We start from the raw sequence: 18,323 nt of genomic DNA on the forward strand, positions 1-18,323 counted from the left end.
CATCCCACCCCCACCAAAAAAAGATGGAAATAAATGGCATAATGACAAGAATTTCTATTTTTATCCTGGAGTTTGCTTTGCAAAAAAATAAAAGTCACAGAGATACAGATGGTTTTCCTTTCTCAGCAGTTGAAACAGGCCATGTCTCTACTGTCTACACTTGGCAATGAGAAGGAGCACAAGAGAGAGGTGGGCAACTGTTTGGGATTGCCTAGTAGGTACTGGGTCTCTGCTTGGATTTCAGCCAAGGGCGTCTTTAAGTAGTTTTCGACAGCTGTTCCTACCTTGCTAAAGCGCAACTGCCTTAGTGCTACGATTCCAGATGCAACTGCAAACATTAGGAGAAAATGCAGCGAAATGCAAGTTCCTTTTTTCTAAAGTTGTGTCGGTTTTTTATCTTTCAGATCCACTGTCAAGCCACTTACGGCAGGCAAGTCATGTTAAACTAGGTCTGGAAATATGCTGCCTTACTTTTAACCCTGATGAACCTTTTTTCACCAAGATTCAAACTTCCTGATAATCTTCGTGCTGACAAAAAGGGGTGATTCACGTACATAGCAAGTTGCACAAGTTCAATGTTGGCTTTAATAAGAGATGAAATGTGAAACAATCACAAATTATATAAGGCCTAGTTTTGCTGAACACTTAAGACTTATCAGGGCACAGTTGAATCTTATTTCAACAAAGCTGTTTGGATTGTGAGTTAATAATGAGACAATGAAGGCAAGAGATTCAAAACACTGGTGAGTGGCTGGACTGCCAATAATCCCACTAATGGATAGAAAACAATACTGTGATATAAACAAGAAGGGTAAATTAGAATGAGTGAATTCAGCGTTAAATCAAACATAAAGAGAGTGAAACAAGGAGAAGATGGAGAGAAAAAGGAAGAGAAAATAAAAGGCAGTTCTTTAAAATGCTAACTTTTTTAAATCCCTCAAATTAGTTCAGTATCTACAAGTTGGAGCTGCCATACCACTGATTGTTCAATGCCTGGACAAGTATAACAGTCATTAATATTGATTACTTTCTCACAATAGCAGCAGCTTGTGGAGGCATAATTCTGAGATCTTCTCCATCCCTCTCGCAGATTTGCTACCCACTCATGTATCAGCAAGTCAAGGTGTTGTTTGGACACCATTATTCTTCCAGCAAAACCTGTGTGGGGTGCAACCTACTGGTTCACAGAGCAATTGAAAACTCAGTCAATCAAAATTCAGGCCTAGAAATACCACTGCCCTGCATCTTTCTCAAGGAAGGGTGAATAAAGATGTTGAATATTAAGACCATAAGATTTAAGAGTGGAATTAGGCCATTCAGCCCATTGAGTCTGCCACACCATTCAAATCATGGCTGATGTGTTTCTTGCTGTCAACCCCATTCTCCTGCCTTCTCCTCATAACCTTTGACACTCTTACTAATCAAGAACCTATCAACCTCTGCTTTTAAATAAACCCAATCATTTGGCCTCCACAGCCATTCTACAGATTCACCACCCTCTGGCTGAAGAAATTTCTCTCCATCTTTATTCTAATGGGATATCCTTTTATTTCAAGATGGCGTCTTCGTTACCTTCTGTTACTAACTGCTCCCATTAGTGTGACACATGCTTGAGGCATTGAAAAGTTTCTTCGTAAGAGTTGTGTAGAATCAAGTAAACCACAAAAGTCTGCAGACCCTGTGGTTGGAGTTAAAACACAAGGCTGGAGAAACTCAGCTGGTCAAACAGTGTATTTGATAGAGTAAAGATTAAGATACATAACTAACATTTTGAGCTTGAGGCCTTCATCAAGGTATGAGCAAATTGTTGGCAGGCACTTGTGCGTTCATTACCCTGGATCTGTTCCTCGCTCTCAGTGGGATCAGTGCCTTGCTTCTTTTCCTGTAGTTGTTGAGTCTTGATGTGTCCTGGAGCAAGTTTCTACTCTCTGCAGAGTTGGCCCAAAGAGCATCAAGGAATTCGATGGGTGCTTAAGATAATCCAGTAATTTTGTAATCATACATTACTTGGTTCTTTAATCCCAGAATGTGAACAGTTGGGATGTGAATACATGCCTGGGACTTTTAATCCAGTCCTCAGAAACACAAAAGATGCAGATGCTAGAATCTTGAGCAAACAAAGAAATGGTGGAAGCACTCAAGTCCCGAAATTATTTCTGACCACTTCTACCCTATGGCCGCTGTCCGACCTGCTGACCCCATCTTCAACTACTCTTTGTTTGTTCTGATTTATGTTCAGTCCCAACCGCTGCACCAGCATTCCTACATCAATGGTTTTATCAAAAGAATATATCTTTGTTCTTTTATGTGTCATTGGCCACAAGCTAAAATAGAATTGAACTTTTATCCCTTAAAGGCCGATGTATATATTGCTGTCAGGAGCCTTTGAATTTCATCACCTTAATCTGATCCTATTCAACAATCCAAAGAGGTTAAAAAAAACATAAGAGGAGTGTGGTCTTGGAGCTTGATATTGGATCATGGTCGATTTTGGCTTTAATTCCATTTGACATCTTTTGCTCCATATACTCCGACACATGAAGAATGTTTCTCATTTTTGTAAAATCAACATTCAGTGTTATTAATAGAAATTTATACCATCCTTTATTTGCAGATATATTTCTAAGCTTCACCCTTGAGAGGCTAACTTCTATTCTATCAATAGTACCTCCTGGATTCCAGAGGAAATAATGTGTCCTATCTACTTTGTCAACCCTCTATATTTTGGGAAAGGCACTCTAGCTGAACCAGATATTTCCTCTGCAGTTATGCCAGGGCAATGCTGATCTATTTACCAGCTCTTGTCCTCTGATTCCATGGTTTCCTGCCAGCAATGATCTCAGGCATTTGATCCTTTGCAGTCGCTCCTTCCCACCCAACTAATTTCTTATCTGTGTAAATGGGCTTCTGTTTTTTTTTCTTTAGCTCCATATCCTGTTTGGGTTGAAGGAGCAGTGCTTTTTGTGAACAAGGGAGAAATGAAAGAAAATCTTTCCAATCAAATTTCCAGTGGTGATGATGTGAAAGAAGGTTCACACAATTGTGGTCTAAGCTTTGACAAATTATTATCAATTTCAACAATTGGCGTTCTTTTTTTGTAGTCTTCCATCACAAGCAATATTTAAATGCATTTGTGAGCTGGAAAGTGTTACTGAGGTGGAATGTTAGGAAGTTGCATACACTCACAAATTCAAAGGACAGCCCCAACATTAACCATGGATGTAAGTCAGCTTCAAAATCTACACCATATAAAGCATTTATCACCACAAACAGATCACCCTCATAAAAGGTAGAAGAAAATATTGATGACGTGAAACTCTACAAACATTCTTTTCAAGTGTGACATGGATTCACTGCACCCACTTCAACACTTTGTCGGCCAAACATTTTAACAAAGTAATGAATGTAATTATTCATGTCAAACTAAACCGTACTACACATTAAATTTCCTAATCCCTAGAACAGAACAGCAGGATTGTAACATCCCAGAACAATCATTTGACAGCTTATTCTGTGTGAGCAGATTTATGACTTGAATACAATGAGTAGATTCTGACAGTAAGATAGAACAAATAGTTAAAGAAGGTTTAAGGCTAAAGAAGACTTCCTGCACAAGTTAATGTGACAAAATGTGACTTGCTGAACCATCTGCTTCTATTAAAGAAAACGGGGCAACAGAAATGAGTTTCTTGATATTTTAATTAAAAACTGTTAAATTCAATTTGCTTATGCGAGTTTTAATTGATAATGTGGGGAAACAATATTAATTTCAACCTCGAGATTTGAATCTGGTATTTAATTAAAATTAACACACTAACAAGAAGAAATTCAGAGCACTTGACGTGCCATGTTTAGTTTCTTTAAACATTTGCCTTTAAATGTAACTCCCAAAATTATGTTGAAATGCAGATAAAAAGATTTTTTTTTTCTCCCAAAGTTAGCAGTAAATATCCCATCAACAGCTGGGAAAGGTTAGTGGTTAGTAGAACTGTGATGTCAAAGCACCGTGGAATATGAGTTTATGGCTTTCAAGTACAAAGCAGAATCCACCACCCTATGACTGGATGACCCCACAAAGCTGCAGAATCAAAGTGAAAGCTCATCAGCGGATATTCCTGGGAGAAATGCTGAATACTTCATTCTTTGACACTTCTCTCAGTCGCTCGGGCGACGTGGTAACTGAACGTGTCTGAGGAACTGCATGAGAAAGAGCTGTAAAACATGTCTTTCCCCTTAAACCTTGACTAAACTTGAACAGTAGTTGACCTTCGATTAGCATTTGTAATAGACAGGGCAAGAATTGGGTGGAGTTCATGAGCAACGTTGCTTTTTTTTAAACTGGCATTGTAGAGGAAGTTCCAAAACATACAGATTATAAATCTAAAACTTACAGCTTTTATAGGTGGGAGCTCAGGCAAGCTCTTCTGAGGTGCAGGCGTGATTTTTCCTAAATCTATTCCATTGGGTATATTTCCACGATCCGAGCCTAAGAAACAATAACAAGCAAACGTTTATCAGTCATTGAGGTTTCACTTAGGGGGAAGTCCTTGCTCTGTACTTCAACCCCGGTTATCTACCCTTTCTAAACAAGTACGTGTGTCTTTTTCTAATGCATTTCAAGCTTCGTGAGGCTTCTTTTCTGTCATACCATTTCCGAGCCATGATATGAGTAGGCTTTTTGACCAATTGAGCTTTCTCCACCTTTCATAGAGTGTTCGGGGTACATCATGGAAACAGAATCTTCAGCCCATCTCGACCATGCCAACCTGAGCTAGTCCCATTTGCCTGCATTTGCCAATATCTCACTAAACCTTTCCTATGCACAAACCCATCCAAACATCTTTGTATAATGCCCGTTCCATGCACTCATCAGCCTCTGTGTGAAAAAAAACCTAACGCTGCCGCTTTCTTTTAAATCTTTCCCCTCTCACAGATGATGCTATAGCCTTATCGCTTCAGTCTCTCCTGGCCCACCTGGAGAATGATGTCTCATATGCCAGTCTGCCATTCATTGATTTCAGTTCGGCGGAGAAGCTGTCCTCACTGGGACTCAATGCCCCTTTCGATAATTGGATCCTGGACTTCCTAATGGAATGGTTACAGTCTGTCTGGTTGGTAGCAGAATATCGAGCACCGTCACGCTGAGCACTGGCGCACCTCAGGACTCTGTGCTCAGCCCACTACTAAACCATGACTGCATCACCAGATCCAGCTCCAACAGTGTCATCAAGTTTGCAGATGACACAACCGTTGTCGGCCTAGAGTAGAGGTGGAAAATATCGCGAAAGTAACAACCTGAATCTCAACGTGGACAAGACAAAGCAGATGACCGTGGACTTTAGGAGGACCAGGAACAACCACTCTCCACTACACACCAACAATTCTGTAATAGAGAAAGTGGAGAGGACCAAGTTCCTTGGAGTTCACTTAACAAGTGATCTATCATGGACACTCAACATTCTCCTTGCTTGTCAGAAAGACGCAACAGTAACTGTACTTCCTGAGAAGACTTGAGGCGGGCAAGGCTGCCGGCCACCATTATATCAACCTTCTATAGGAGCTCTATCGAGAGCATCCTGGCCAGCTGCATCACAGTGTGGTACAGTTGCTGCAGAGAAATGGATCGGAAGGCAATCCACAGGCAGAGAGGATCACTGGAGTCTTCCCCCCACCCCCCCCCCCCACCGATCTACTTTAATCGTTATATCATTGTCTGAAGAGGGTGCGCAAAATCATTGAGAACCCCTTCCATCCTGCACACAGCATCTTTCAGCTGCTCCTGTCAGGGAGGAGATGCAGGAGCATCAGAGCCAACACCACCAGGCCGAGGAATAGCTTTTTCCCACGGACAGCGAGAATGCTGAACAATCAAAGGAATTGCTCGCACTGACCATCCAAAACTCTAATGTTTTTTAAAAAAGTAATATTTATTTATCTCTTTTTGTAGATATAATACTTGTCCTGCATCTGTATTATTTGTCTGTACGTGTGTTATGTCACATGTGTATCTGCATGTTTTTGCACCAAGGTCCGGAGAACACTCTTTTGTCGGTTTGTATTTGTATAATCAGATGACAATAAACTTGACTTGACTAAAACTTAACCCTCTAGTTTTGGACTCCACTATTCTGGGGAAAAGACATCTATCCTCCTCATAGTTTTATAAAGCATTATCAAAAATTACCCCTCAGCCTCCTTCAATCCAGAAAAACAGTGCCAATATATATTGGCACAAATCCTCCAATCCCAGTCAAATCCTGATGTATTTTCCCTGCATCCTTCCTGTATGAAGGTGACTGGAGAGGAACACAATATTCCAGGTGTGGTCTCACCAACACCTGATACAGCTGATCGATCTGGTCTACCCACTCATTCAAGTTCAGGACCCTGCTGCAATTTTCTCTCTTTATTCCTTGATCCCTCTCTCCCCAAGAAAAATATCGGAGTCCCTCTTGAACACACCGCTTTCTCTTGGAGAGATTTTACAGGTTAACAACTCTCTTAAGAAATTTCCTCTCTTTGTCTTCAGTGGCTCCTGTGATGCCTGGATCAGAAGATAGGTGGCACCATGGTATGGCAGGTAGTGCTGCTACTACCCAGTTCCAGAAGTCCGTAGCTGACCTGATTTAGTAACTGTCAGCGTGGAGTTTGCATGTTGTTGCTGTAACCACATTTTATTTCTCCCCTGAAGAATTTCATTCACATCCCAATTATGTACTGGGATCACTGGGCCACTATGCATCCTTGCCAATGTAGGTGGGTGCCTGGAGAATGAAGATGGTTGATGAGAGAGGTTGCAGGGATATACCTGGGGAATGGGACTAGGGATTTGTCCAAGGACTGGTGAAGACTTAATGGGCTGATGGCCTCCTAATGTACAGTGGTCCATTAACCTATTAACCCATTCATTTTCGAGATGCGGGAGGAATTTGGAGCATCCGGGGGAGGCGTGGCTAAACCTGGGTCTCTGGTGCTGGGAGGCAACGGCTCTACGAGCCACACCACTGTGCAGCTTTACGGTTTGAGGTAAATGAAGGCACCAAGTATAATATAGTAACATTTGATGTTGATGGAAAGTGGGAAGTAACCCATTGGAAGGATGAAAAGAAGCTGCAGAGAAATTGAGCAAACAAACAAACTGGAGTATATTTTAATTTCAGCTCTGACTTGTTGTCTGTGTCTTTTTGAGCATTTGTCTTTGTTTTGGGTATTTCTTCATTCATATTATTTTCAGCCATTTTTTAAAAATTGTTCAATGATGCAAATATTTTGTCAAGAAAACTACAGCCATAAACAAACTGGTTAATTTCCCCACAGTCCTTGATATTTTATCATGAAAGTAAAATGGAATTTCAATGATCTTGTCAATTTGTCTACAGTTTGAATGCTCTCATTAATATGGCCTCTTATCTACTTGATCATCAATGAACTCTTTCTCCTTGCACAATACTATACTTAAAGCAACCCATTTCCTAATTGGTTCAACATTCTGGTCTTGAAATCCACCTCATACTCAAATTCCACATTATTGATGCTAATTTGGATTGCCTACTTTGTAGGTAGATTGAAGTCTAATATTATAAATATACGAGTTCTATAGATCTTTAATTACCTGAGATGTACTATGTATGAGTTACCAATGTTAGGTTATCTTCATACATTCTCATCAATGCTTTCTAACTCTTGCTGTTTCTGAGCTTTGCCCAGACTGATTCTACTTGATTTTCTAAACAAAGATCGTTTGCCTCTATTGTATTTATTCCATTCTTAAAAATTGTTTGATAATCCTTTGTATACTTCCTTAAAGAAAATTCAGAATTGCCTATATAAACTGCTTCTGCAAAGAATATAATTAATGGTGCTTATAATCGCACAGAAAGAGTATTCAGGCTATGTCAGATCCTAGGAGAACAATCCCATCAGTCCCATTGCCTTCTTGTCCCTTACAATGTCTTCTCTCTAGTTTGCTTATGGTCCTGCAAATTGAACCAAAGTCTATGGTATTACCAAGATGGATGTGTCACAGAGAATGGATTTGCCTGATTTACCAATGCCTTTAATTTCTTCCACCTTTTAAGCTTGGCATATAGTGTGTTGAACATGGCACAGATGTAAACCTCCATCTCTTTCAATGTACTCCATCATGTGGACAGGAATCTGCAGCGTCAAAAAATAATGGTCTTTCCTTGTAGCTGTTCAGTTCAATTCTTTATCTAACTTCCTTCAGGCTTCTACAGGTGAACTATGGGATGTACTCGATCTGGTTACCTCATGGCCTGATTTGTAAACTCAAGTCTCCAGAAATATAGAAAGCAGGAGAAAAACTTGTCAAGTGCGTCAAGGGACCTGATCCATTGAAGACATCAATGTGGCTCACTTGCCTCAGGAAGACAATCAACATCTCCCTGGTCATAACCTCTTCTCACTGCTACCTTCAAGCAAAAGTAGAAAAGCCCGAAGTCCAGTAGCTCCAGGTTGGTGCATCTTGTGAAGTGAAGCATGAAAATCTGCAGACACTGATTGCAGTCAAAACACAGAGATGCGGGTTGAACTTTAGCCAATCCTGCAGCAGCCAAAGGAGGTAAAAATATATTACCGATGTTTCAGGGCTGAGCCCTTCCTCAAGGTACAAGGGAAAAAAGAGGCATCTGTGTTAAAAGTCTGGGGGTAAAAAGGAGAAAGAATGGGAAGGGGAGTACAGACAAAAGACATTCATTGGATATGCTAAGAGGACAGGAGAGATGAAAGAAAACAGAGGGAAAGGGAAGAGAGAGAGAGAGACAAAGCTAGAGGAGAGGAGGGATGAGGAACGATGGAGGAGATTGAGGGGGTGGGATTTTAACAGAAACCAGAGAAGTCGATATTATTCCATCCAGTTGGAGGGTGCCTAGATGGAATATGAGGTGTTGTTCCTCCAATTTGTGGGTGGTCTCAGTCTGTCAGTGCATTAGACCAAGAACAGACACATCAGCAAGGCAATTGGGCAAGGAATTAAAATGGGTGGCCACTGGGAGATTCATGCTATTGTGGCGGACAGAGCTGGGGTGCTCAATGAAGTGATCTCCTAGTCAGCCTCCAGTCTCTCTGATGTAAGGGAGGCCACAATGGGAGCACTGGGTGTAGTAGATGACCCCTGTAGATTTACAAATGTTGCTTCACTTGGAAGGTCTGTTTGTTGCCCAGAATGGTGGTGAGGGAGGAGGTGCAGGTGCAAGTAGAGCATCTCCGTGTCTCCTGCAGTCACAGGGGTAGATGCCAAGGGAGCAATTAGGGGAAGATGTGTCTGGTGGTGGGATTATTTTGTAGGTGATGGAAATTATGGAGGGTAATGTGTTGGATGAGAAATCTGGTGGAGTGGTAGGTAGGACAAGGGGATTCCCCTTTTATGTTGTGTCTAAGCGGGGAATACGGTAAGGGCTGCGTTGATGGTGGTGGAGGGAAAGCCACATTTCAAGAAAGGTGTTCATTTTCACTATTTTAAAAAAAAATTGTTTCCCAATATTCTTACGATGTTTCAAAGACTTTGGCAGGAAATGATGCCGTGACTCCACGCTCATCTTCTCCCACAGGTAGTTGAGGTCACCCAGGTATGGGTCCTCAGCTGTCTGCCAAATGGTTGCTATACATTCCTACCAGACATTGGGATCAGATGTCCCAGTTCAGTTGGATCCATGAGTCTGTAGAAAAATATGCGTTATTCTTTTTCAATTAACATTTCATAATCTACACAGCAGAAGGAGAATAGAAATAACGCAATTAAAATGGTATGTCCAATCCTACCTTGTATAAGTGTAATATATAAATTCCAAAGAGTAAAAATGTAACATATTAGAAATAATTCTCCTAACAAAGAAAACAGGGATAAATAATTATAATACATATTTTATAAAACCCCCAACTAATCAACTAAGAAAAATAATTAAAAAAAATAAGCTGAGCGACTTATCCTGAGGATCTGTGAATAGTTTAAAACATAGCTCTGGTCCACACCTACAGATAACAAAATGACCAGCGTGGAGCAGCCACGATCATATTGGAATAATATTGGGGGGCCCGTTCCTACTCCTAGGTTCTGGTGTTGTGATGACTCTCTCAGATAGATGCAAAAGATTGAAGGGCACTGGTTTGGAGAAGCAGAGAGTTCTCCCCAGTCCAATACATATCCTTGACATCAGCCACTCTCAACCACAATTTAGCTATGGCCCCCCTTAGGACTCTACTCAAAGTTTATGTGCCCCCTTCCCTGTGAAGCAGTTGTCTAATTGGCTTCATCTGCATTTCTTTCCCACCAAATGCACAAAATAAATTTTATAATTTCAGTCCGTGGCTCCCCTGAAATGTGCTGTGGCTCACAGTGAAAGGGGGTTGGTGGGGGGTGCTGGGTAGAGAGATGTATAGTCCGTGTTAAGAATGGCTGCTTTACGTGGGCCTTGCTGAGTTTTTTAAAAAAACAATTATTCAGCCATTAGCACTTTGCTCTTTATGGGAATTTTCTTTCTGTGAAAGGCCCTCATTTCCTGCATCACCATTAGTGATTCCACATCAAAAGTACTTCAATGACTGTTAAACACATCAGGACATCCTGAAGTTGTGAAAGTGCTGAGTTAAGTTCAAGCCTTACTTTCTTATCCACACTTTTTTTTGGCAGTTCGTCATTATTCAAAGTATTAAGCAAGCAATTAATGTTTTTATGACCATATTTTCCACACTAAAATGTTCTTTGATCTTCAACTTAATGCTTTCATCCTGGAAAGTATGAAAATATTGCTGAAAATGAAACATTAAGAGACAATACAGACAATCTTCAATCATGAAGCCTTCAGAAGACCTATATCCAAAATGGTTACATGCCCTCTCTCCATAGATAGTGACCAGGTTGCTTCAAGTGTCGCCAGTAAAGAATAGAATGTCAATCACTCAATTCCAACATTACCTCCAAATTGTTATGTAATGAAATTTCTGGCACCCTTCAAATTATTTCTAATCCCCAGAATGGTGTGCTGGGTGGGTCACGTCTCCAGAATGGAGGACCATCGCCTTCCCAAGATCGTGTTATATGGCGAGCTCTCCACTGGCCACCGTGACAGAGGTGCACCAAAGAAGAGGTACAAGGACTGCCTAAAGAAATCTCTTGGTGCCTGCCACATTGACCACCGCCAGTGGGCTGATCTCGCCTCCAACTGTGCATCTTGGCACCTCACAGTTCGGCGGGCAGCAACCTCCTTTGAAGAAGACCGCAGAGCCCACCTCACTGACAAAAGACAAAGGAGGAAAAACCCAACACCCAACCCCAACCAACCAATTTTCCCCTGCAACCGTGTCTGCCTGTCCCGCATCGGACTTGTCAGCCACAATCGAGCCTGCAGCTGACGTGGACTTTTACCCCCTCCATAAATCTTCGTCTGCGAAGCCAAGCCAAAGAAGAAAGAAAAGATTCTCATGGTAACATGCTCTAACAGCAACCATATTCAGCAAAGGGGAACCCCATATTCAAGAATTGAAGCCAAGAGTTTCCTGAAAGCATCGGCATGCTCCTGCTTCAATCAAAGTTCATCACAAGTCTAAATTTCTGTGACTTCCAAAAGGAATTAATTTTCATTTGTTTATTACCATCTGTCTGTAAATAAGCAACCGGATGAAACAATGTTTCTCTGGACCGCAGTGCACGTATATTCACACGCAACATTAACCACTTTAGAAAAATCTTCCATCCACAAAACACAAAATTAAAGTGCTTTTCAGCTCCTATTTCTGAAGGCACTTTTTAAAAAAAAACATTGTAGAAAATGTAGCATCCATGATTCCTATTGCAGAACTACGAGTCAAAACCACATAAACTGATTATTAATGACTTGAGTTGAATATCAGCCAGTTCATTGGGAGAGTTCCTTTAAGATGATAGGATGAGATCGTCGATATCTACTTGTGAGGGGGTGGGGGGGGTCAGTTTAACATTACATTCAAATCTGGCATCTTTGACTCCCTCAGCACTGCACTTAAGCATTTCCCTGAATTATTCTCTGATTGCGAGGCCAGAATATTTATCACTGAGCTAAGGACATTGAAATGAAACCTAGATCAGTTTTACTCCATAAATTTAATTCTCTTCCAAACGAGCAGTGAATTTTGCCAAATACTTTGGAAATCAGCAAAGAGATCACAGTGCGGAAAAATGGAGAAAGTGGCGTGAAACAAGGAAAGTCTGCAAACACTGTGATTGTAGTAAATATGCAAATAGCAGGTCCTGTAGCATCTCTTGGAGGCAAAGATGTATGACCATTTTGGGCCTGAGCCCTTTGTTAAGGTAGAAGAAATTTCCTTTTTGTTTGCAAGAACACAATTTCCCAGGTCAGGTCTCATGCAATCATCTGTGCATCTCCCTTGGTCCTAGCCAAATAATTCATCTTTATTCTAACTTCTAAAGAGCCATTTATTTTCCATGGTGCCAGTATGATGTCTCCATTTCCTACGCCAGTCATCCTTGCACTTTTCCTGCAAGCTATTGTTCACTTGGTGCCAGTTCGCGGCTGTGGGCCAAAATTCAATGGGAATCAAACTGACAAAGCCCAAACTCATTTCATGCAAGACCTCTGTGACCAAGAGGCAAGAGCGGGGCTTCATTCCGTCCATTAGGAGTTGATTTGAATTCTCAAAGGTGACAAAACAAAGTGTTAACTCATAGAGCCAACCATTCACAAACTGGTTGCTAAGACATTGGTGGCAAGAATTCAGGTTTTCATTTTGCTGAGAGAAAGTTGCTTTTGTGGCTGTTAGCAACCATTGTTGGGAGTTGATGATTTCACATTGCCTATTCTCATGCAGTATGTCTGGAAATAAGATTGTCACTTGGCATTTGGACACAGAAATTTCAGAATTATTCCGCTGTGGTTGTTTACACAGGAGCACTTTTACGCAGCCTTCTTGCGTTTGTTGGGGGAGGGGGGGTGGAGCGCCATGTTAATTAGGCCTGTTTCTTACAGAGTGGCTGCCGTCAACTTACACTGCAACCGCTCCGTATAAATGTGTAGGGGTACGAGTGGGAAAAATTCCGGGATGGAACTTGCATTAAAAATTCCGTCCCGACATTTTTACAATGTACCTGGAGCAGAAATTTTGCTGAAATGTTCTACTGTTCAGTGCCTTACATTACTAAAATCAGAAAATTACATTGCTTTGTGTTTTTCTGATTGGAGCAGTCTTTTTTTCCAGGTTCAGAATTTTACATACTTTCATCAATGATATGAAGTGTGACATTTACTGGAGGTTCAATGGTAAGCATAAGAATTTGGCTGCATTGTTATGTTAAAACATTGTTATGTGCACCAGTCCAGGATGCCAATAACATAGATGGTTTGGATGAATGGTTCTCTGAAAGCACACTGTCATATTTTATTTAAGATTTCAAGATTCTTTTATTGTCATGTAACAACACAGAAAATGCAACATTACAAGAGATTTCTTTTTCTGACTGGAAGGCAAAGATTCGCCATCAGCAGAAATTGCCCGGCACCTCTTACAGTCAGAGAAAGAAAAGCTAAAAAAAAATCCCCAGAGTCACTAAGTGCCCATGTATTTGCCTTCAGCATGCCCACAGCCACAGTCCAGTCCAAACTACTGGCAACCTGAGGTCCAGATCCAAATCTCTGATACAGTCAGGAAATCCTCAGCACCCTCTTGCATCTCAGTTCTCATATCTGATGCCCCATCGAGCCAATCTGCAACCTCGTGCGAGTCCCTTGACTGCAGTCGCCAGCAGACCGCACTGTGTGTGCGTTTCTCCCCTTGAGTCACCAACAGCCGCTGCCTGTGTGTTCTTCAGCCAGAGAGCCCCTCACTAGTCCACCGCCGTGATCACAACCTGTGCATCCTCTACTCTGCTTCTCCTTATTAAATGAGGGCTGTTCTCCCCGTTACTGGTCCCCTGCACCAGTCCTCTGATTCCTTGGGAGTCTGCAACCCCTCATGGCCACAGCTGAACATAGACAGAGCTATCTTGGGCATAAGGATTTTAACTGTTGGCTCCTTTCTTTCTTCTTTGGCTTGGCTTCGCGGACGAAGATTTATGGAGGGGTAATGTCCACGTCAGCTGCAGGCTCATTTGTGGCTGACAAGTCCGATGCGGGACAGGCAGACATGGTTGCAGCAGTTGCAGGGGAAAATTGGTTGGCTGGGGTTGGGTGTTGGGTTTTTCCTCCTTTGTCTTTTGTCAGTGAGGTGGGCTCTGCGGTCTTCTTCAAAGGAGGTTGCTGCCTGCCGAACTGTGAGGCGCCAAGATGCACGGTTTGAGGCGATATCAGCCCACTGGCGGTGGTCAATGTGGCAGGCACCAAGAGATTTCTTTAGGCAGTCCTTGTACCTCTTCTTTGGTGCACCTCTGTCACAGTGGCCAATGGAGAGCTCGCCATATAACACGATCTTGGGAAGGCGATGGACCTCCATTCTGGAGATGTGACCTACCCAGCGCAGTTTGATCTTCAGCAGCGTGGATTCGATGCTGTCGGCCTCTGCCATCTCGAGTACTTCGATGTTAGGGATGAAGTCGCTCCAATGAATGTTGAGGATGGAGCGGAGACAATGCTGGTGGAAGAGTTGTAGGAGCCGAAGGTGATGCCGGTAGAGGACCCATGATTCGGAGCCGAACAGGAGTGCGGGTATGACAACGGCTCTGTATACGCTAATCTTTGTGAAGTTTTTCAGTTGGTTGTTTTTCCAGACTCTTTTGTGTAGTCTTCCAAAGGCGCTTATTGCCTTGGCAAGTCTGTTGTCTATCTCGTTGTCGATCCTTGCATCCGATGAAATGGTGCAGCCGAGATAGGTAAGCTGGTTGACTGTTTTGAGTTTTGTGTACCCGATGGAGATGTGGGGGGGCTGGTAGTCATGGTGGGGAGCTGGCTGATGGAGGACCTCAGTTTTCTTCAGGCTGACTTCCAGGCCAAAGATTTTGGCCAAAGATTTTGGCAGTTTCCGTGAAACAGGACGTCAAGCACTGAAGAGCTGGCTCTGAATGGGCAACTCAAGTGTCATCGTCTGCAAAGAGTAGTTCACGGACAAGTTGCTCTTGTGTCTTGGTGTGAGCTTGCAGGCACCTCAGATTGAAGAGACTGCCATCCGTGCGGTACCGGATGTAAACAGCATCTTCATTGTTGAGGTCTTTCATGGCTTGTTTCAGCATCATGCTGAAGAAAATTGAAAAGAGGGTTGGTGCGAGAACACAGCCTTGCTTCACGCCATTGTTAATGGAGAAGGGTTCAGAGAGCTCATTGCTGTATCTGACCCGAGCCAATGGCAACAGCACCACCATGTCTTTTCATACCTTGAGAAAAGCAATAAGTCTCAAGCTGCAAGTTGCAGGAAAAGCTTACAACTACTGTCAGGAAGCATGCAGCATGTTCTTGCTGCACCAGCCAATAGGAAAGTTGACAGTCATTAAGGGACCTTACTCCATGGAAATGCTGCAACAAAAAAAAAAGACCGTCACGCAGTTGCGGGAAAATTTGAGAGATGGGAGACATGCCAATCTTTGATGAGTGTGGACACCCTCCCCAAATGACCGTGTGCCCTGATGGAGTGTCAGGGCCCATGTGATCCCACACTGCTCTGAGATGCAGTGTGATTAGTGTGAATGAATGCATACTGGGGTGCAGAAAAATTCAATGGCTGCAATAATTGGAGGACCAAACAATAATAAGCATGCAATACGGTACAATTAGTATAGTGGTAGCACAATGTGATTACAGGGCCAGCAACATGGGTTTGAATCTGACACTGTACGTTAGGAGTTTCCAGTTTCCTCCCTGCCCCCAAAACGTACAAGGTTGGAGGTTATTTGGGCAGCATGGGCTCGTTTGGCCAAAAGGGTCTGTTACCATGCTGTATGTCAAAATTAAAATTTTAAAACTTTATATTTCAAAATAAAGCTGAGAAATGCTTTGAGCAGTTACATTGAAACGGAAAGCTTTAAATTCACAACCCACTGGCAAAGTCCTGCTGTTGTGTTCCAATTTTTGTGACTTTGCAGTGCAATTGCTCTTCTCTCAAATTTTAGTTGATTGTGGCAAGAGGTCTGGTGAACGTCCCTGCCCATGTCTTTATGCTGCAGAACTTACTACAGGGAAGGCCTGGTTCAATTTTTTGATGGTCACATTTTATTTGGAAAAGATTGCAGGCACAATTTGCTTGCTTTGTGTCTCAAGAATGAACACTAAAATCAATCTAGGATCAAGAAATCGTTTATTAAAGAGTGAGCTGTTGAGACCAAAAAAATAAATACAAGAAATAACTGGAACTCAGCAACCTGGGTTCAAATCCGGCATTACCTGTCAGGAGTTGGTTCATTCTCCCCACCATTGTGCAGGTTTCCTCCTGGTGCTCCGGTTTCAGAATCAGAATTTATCATCAAGAACATGCAAACATTTCGGTAACCACGTTCCAAAATACACAAAAATAGTGCAAGAAAAAGACAAAGCAAGGCAGAGACTGTGGTTCATTGTTCATTCCGAAATCTGATAGCAGAGGGGAGGAGGTTGTCCTTGTGCCGCTGAGTGCGCGTCTTAACACTCCTGTACCTTTTCCCCGATGGTTTCAGAGTGAAGACGACGTGGCCTGGATGGTGGGGATCCTTGAGGATAGAGGCTGCTTTCTTAGGACACTATGGGGTTAGTAGGTTAATAGTGGGCGACTCCAGCTCCAGGCTCTTCTCTGAGTGTCTGGTTCATTAAAGGGCATGCTGCCATTCATTGCTACAAATGAAGGAACAGGCACCTGTCTCAACTTGGAAATCAGAGGTCAGCAAAAGTCAGCTCTTTCAGGAGAATAGATCAATGGGTTTGTCTAATACTTTACCACAAAACATTGCAGAATGTATAGTCTGAACTGTCAGTCTATCGTAGAACTAGTCGAAAGTCGCTGTTAAAATAGGGAAGCTATTAATTAAAATGAAAGTAGTCCAGGAAAATGAGGGTCATGTGCATGTGACAAAATGCATCAATTGTACACGTGATGCAGCCTAAAGCTAGAGTTAATCTTAAAACCATGGAATACTACATCACAGAACCAGGCCCTTTGGTCCATCTAGACTGTGCAGCACTATTATTCTGCCAAATTCCACTAAGCTACACCTGGACCATATCCACCCCCCCAATCCATGTACCTGTCCAAATTTTTCTTCAATGTCAAATTTGAGCCTGCATTTACCAATTCAAATGGCAGATCATTCTGCACTCCCACCACTTTCTGTGCTCCCCTAAACTTTTCCCCCTTTCACTCTTCACCCATATCCTCCTGTTTTTGTGTTTCCTAACCTCAAGTGGAAAAAGCACTTACTCTTCCACACCCAGCATGACTTTGCGTACACTGAGGTTTTAACACTGCTGGTATCTCCCAGGGCTTTTAGAAATTCAAAGACAACCAACTTTGGCTCAGAGACCCTCGACCACCACAGTATACAGTTCACGTTTTCCCTTCGAACTGCAACACATGAGAGAGATGCACTAGTTCCAGTTCAAAGGAGTTTCTGATCTAACCATGGTATTTCAGATGTAGAACTGTACTCTGGTCATATGAATTAGGCACTAGGAGATTAAATGTGTTGTTAACCGTTCCAATAAATTGATAAGGAATAGAAAAAATATACACCCTGCCATTGTTCAGCTTTCTATATAAAAAAAATCCTTCAGTAAAATTATAACCTTCCACAGAAATAGAACTAGTTCATCTTAAGTGAGTAAACAAACCCAATTTATTTCAATCCAAATTACACAAAGCAAATCTGATTTAAATCCTGTGCAATGATCCTTGAGGGTGTACATGGAGTTACTTTGAATTTTGAGTTACCCTAGGTAACAGATGCCTCAACTTATGGATACCATGTACATATGAATGCATGTTTGGGAGACCAGTGGAATGGACAGCTTCATTTGCCAGCTGCAGGCATCTTCTGTTGGGTGGGAATGGGGCATTTCTGAATGCTCTCACCCACTCCACCTTAAATCCACTACAATCAGTGACCAGATCGAGCCAAGCAGAGCTGGGAGAGATGAGAAGATTTGCTCCCTCACTGAGTCATTGAGATTGGCTGATGGCCTGCTCTTCCCACATCTGGTCACTCTCCTGTCACAGCTGTATCTGTGAAACTCTCCCACACACTTTTTCTTCATTTGCAACTGACAAACAGTTCAGGACATGAGCCATTCTCAGTAACAGAACCCGATTGTAACTGGAAAACTTCTTGTCCTACTACTTGGTCTTGCAGAGCAAAAAAAAGGGCTATGTGGGCCACAAAAAATATGGTACTTCTCATTGCCTTCAAGAGAAATGATGCCCAG

General features: G+C 42.3%; 1 protein-coding gene across 5 annotated transcripts in view; it reads right to left on the reverse strand.

Annotated features, from left to right (window-relative positions):
- Positions 1–18,323, reverse strand: part of afap1l2 (actin filament associated protein 1-like 2) — a 194,351-nt gene that overhangs the window by 63,124 nt on the left and 112,904 nt on the right. For 3 of the 5 annotated variants that reach the window (XM_069899994.1, XM_069899995.1, XM_069899996.1), the window contains one exon: positions 4,392–4,486. In XM_069899994.1, the coding sequence (XP_069756095.1) occupies positions 4,392–4,486 (95 nt within the window). Of the gene's footprint in view, positions 1–4,391; positions 4,487–4,974; positions 5,176–9,508; positions 9,586–18,323 lie in introns of those variants that run through there. The other 2 variants (XM_069899997.1, XM_069899998.1) reach the window with 2 other exon arrangements.

Source organism: Narcine bancroftii, chromosome 10 (genome assembly GCF_036971445.1).
Source record: "Narcine bancroftii isolate sNarBan1 chromosome 10, sNarBan1.hap1, whole genome shotgun sequence".
Taxonomy (NCBI): Eukaryota; Metazoa; Chordata; class Chondrichthyes; order Torpediniformes; family Narcinidae; genus Narcine; species Narcine bancroftii.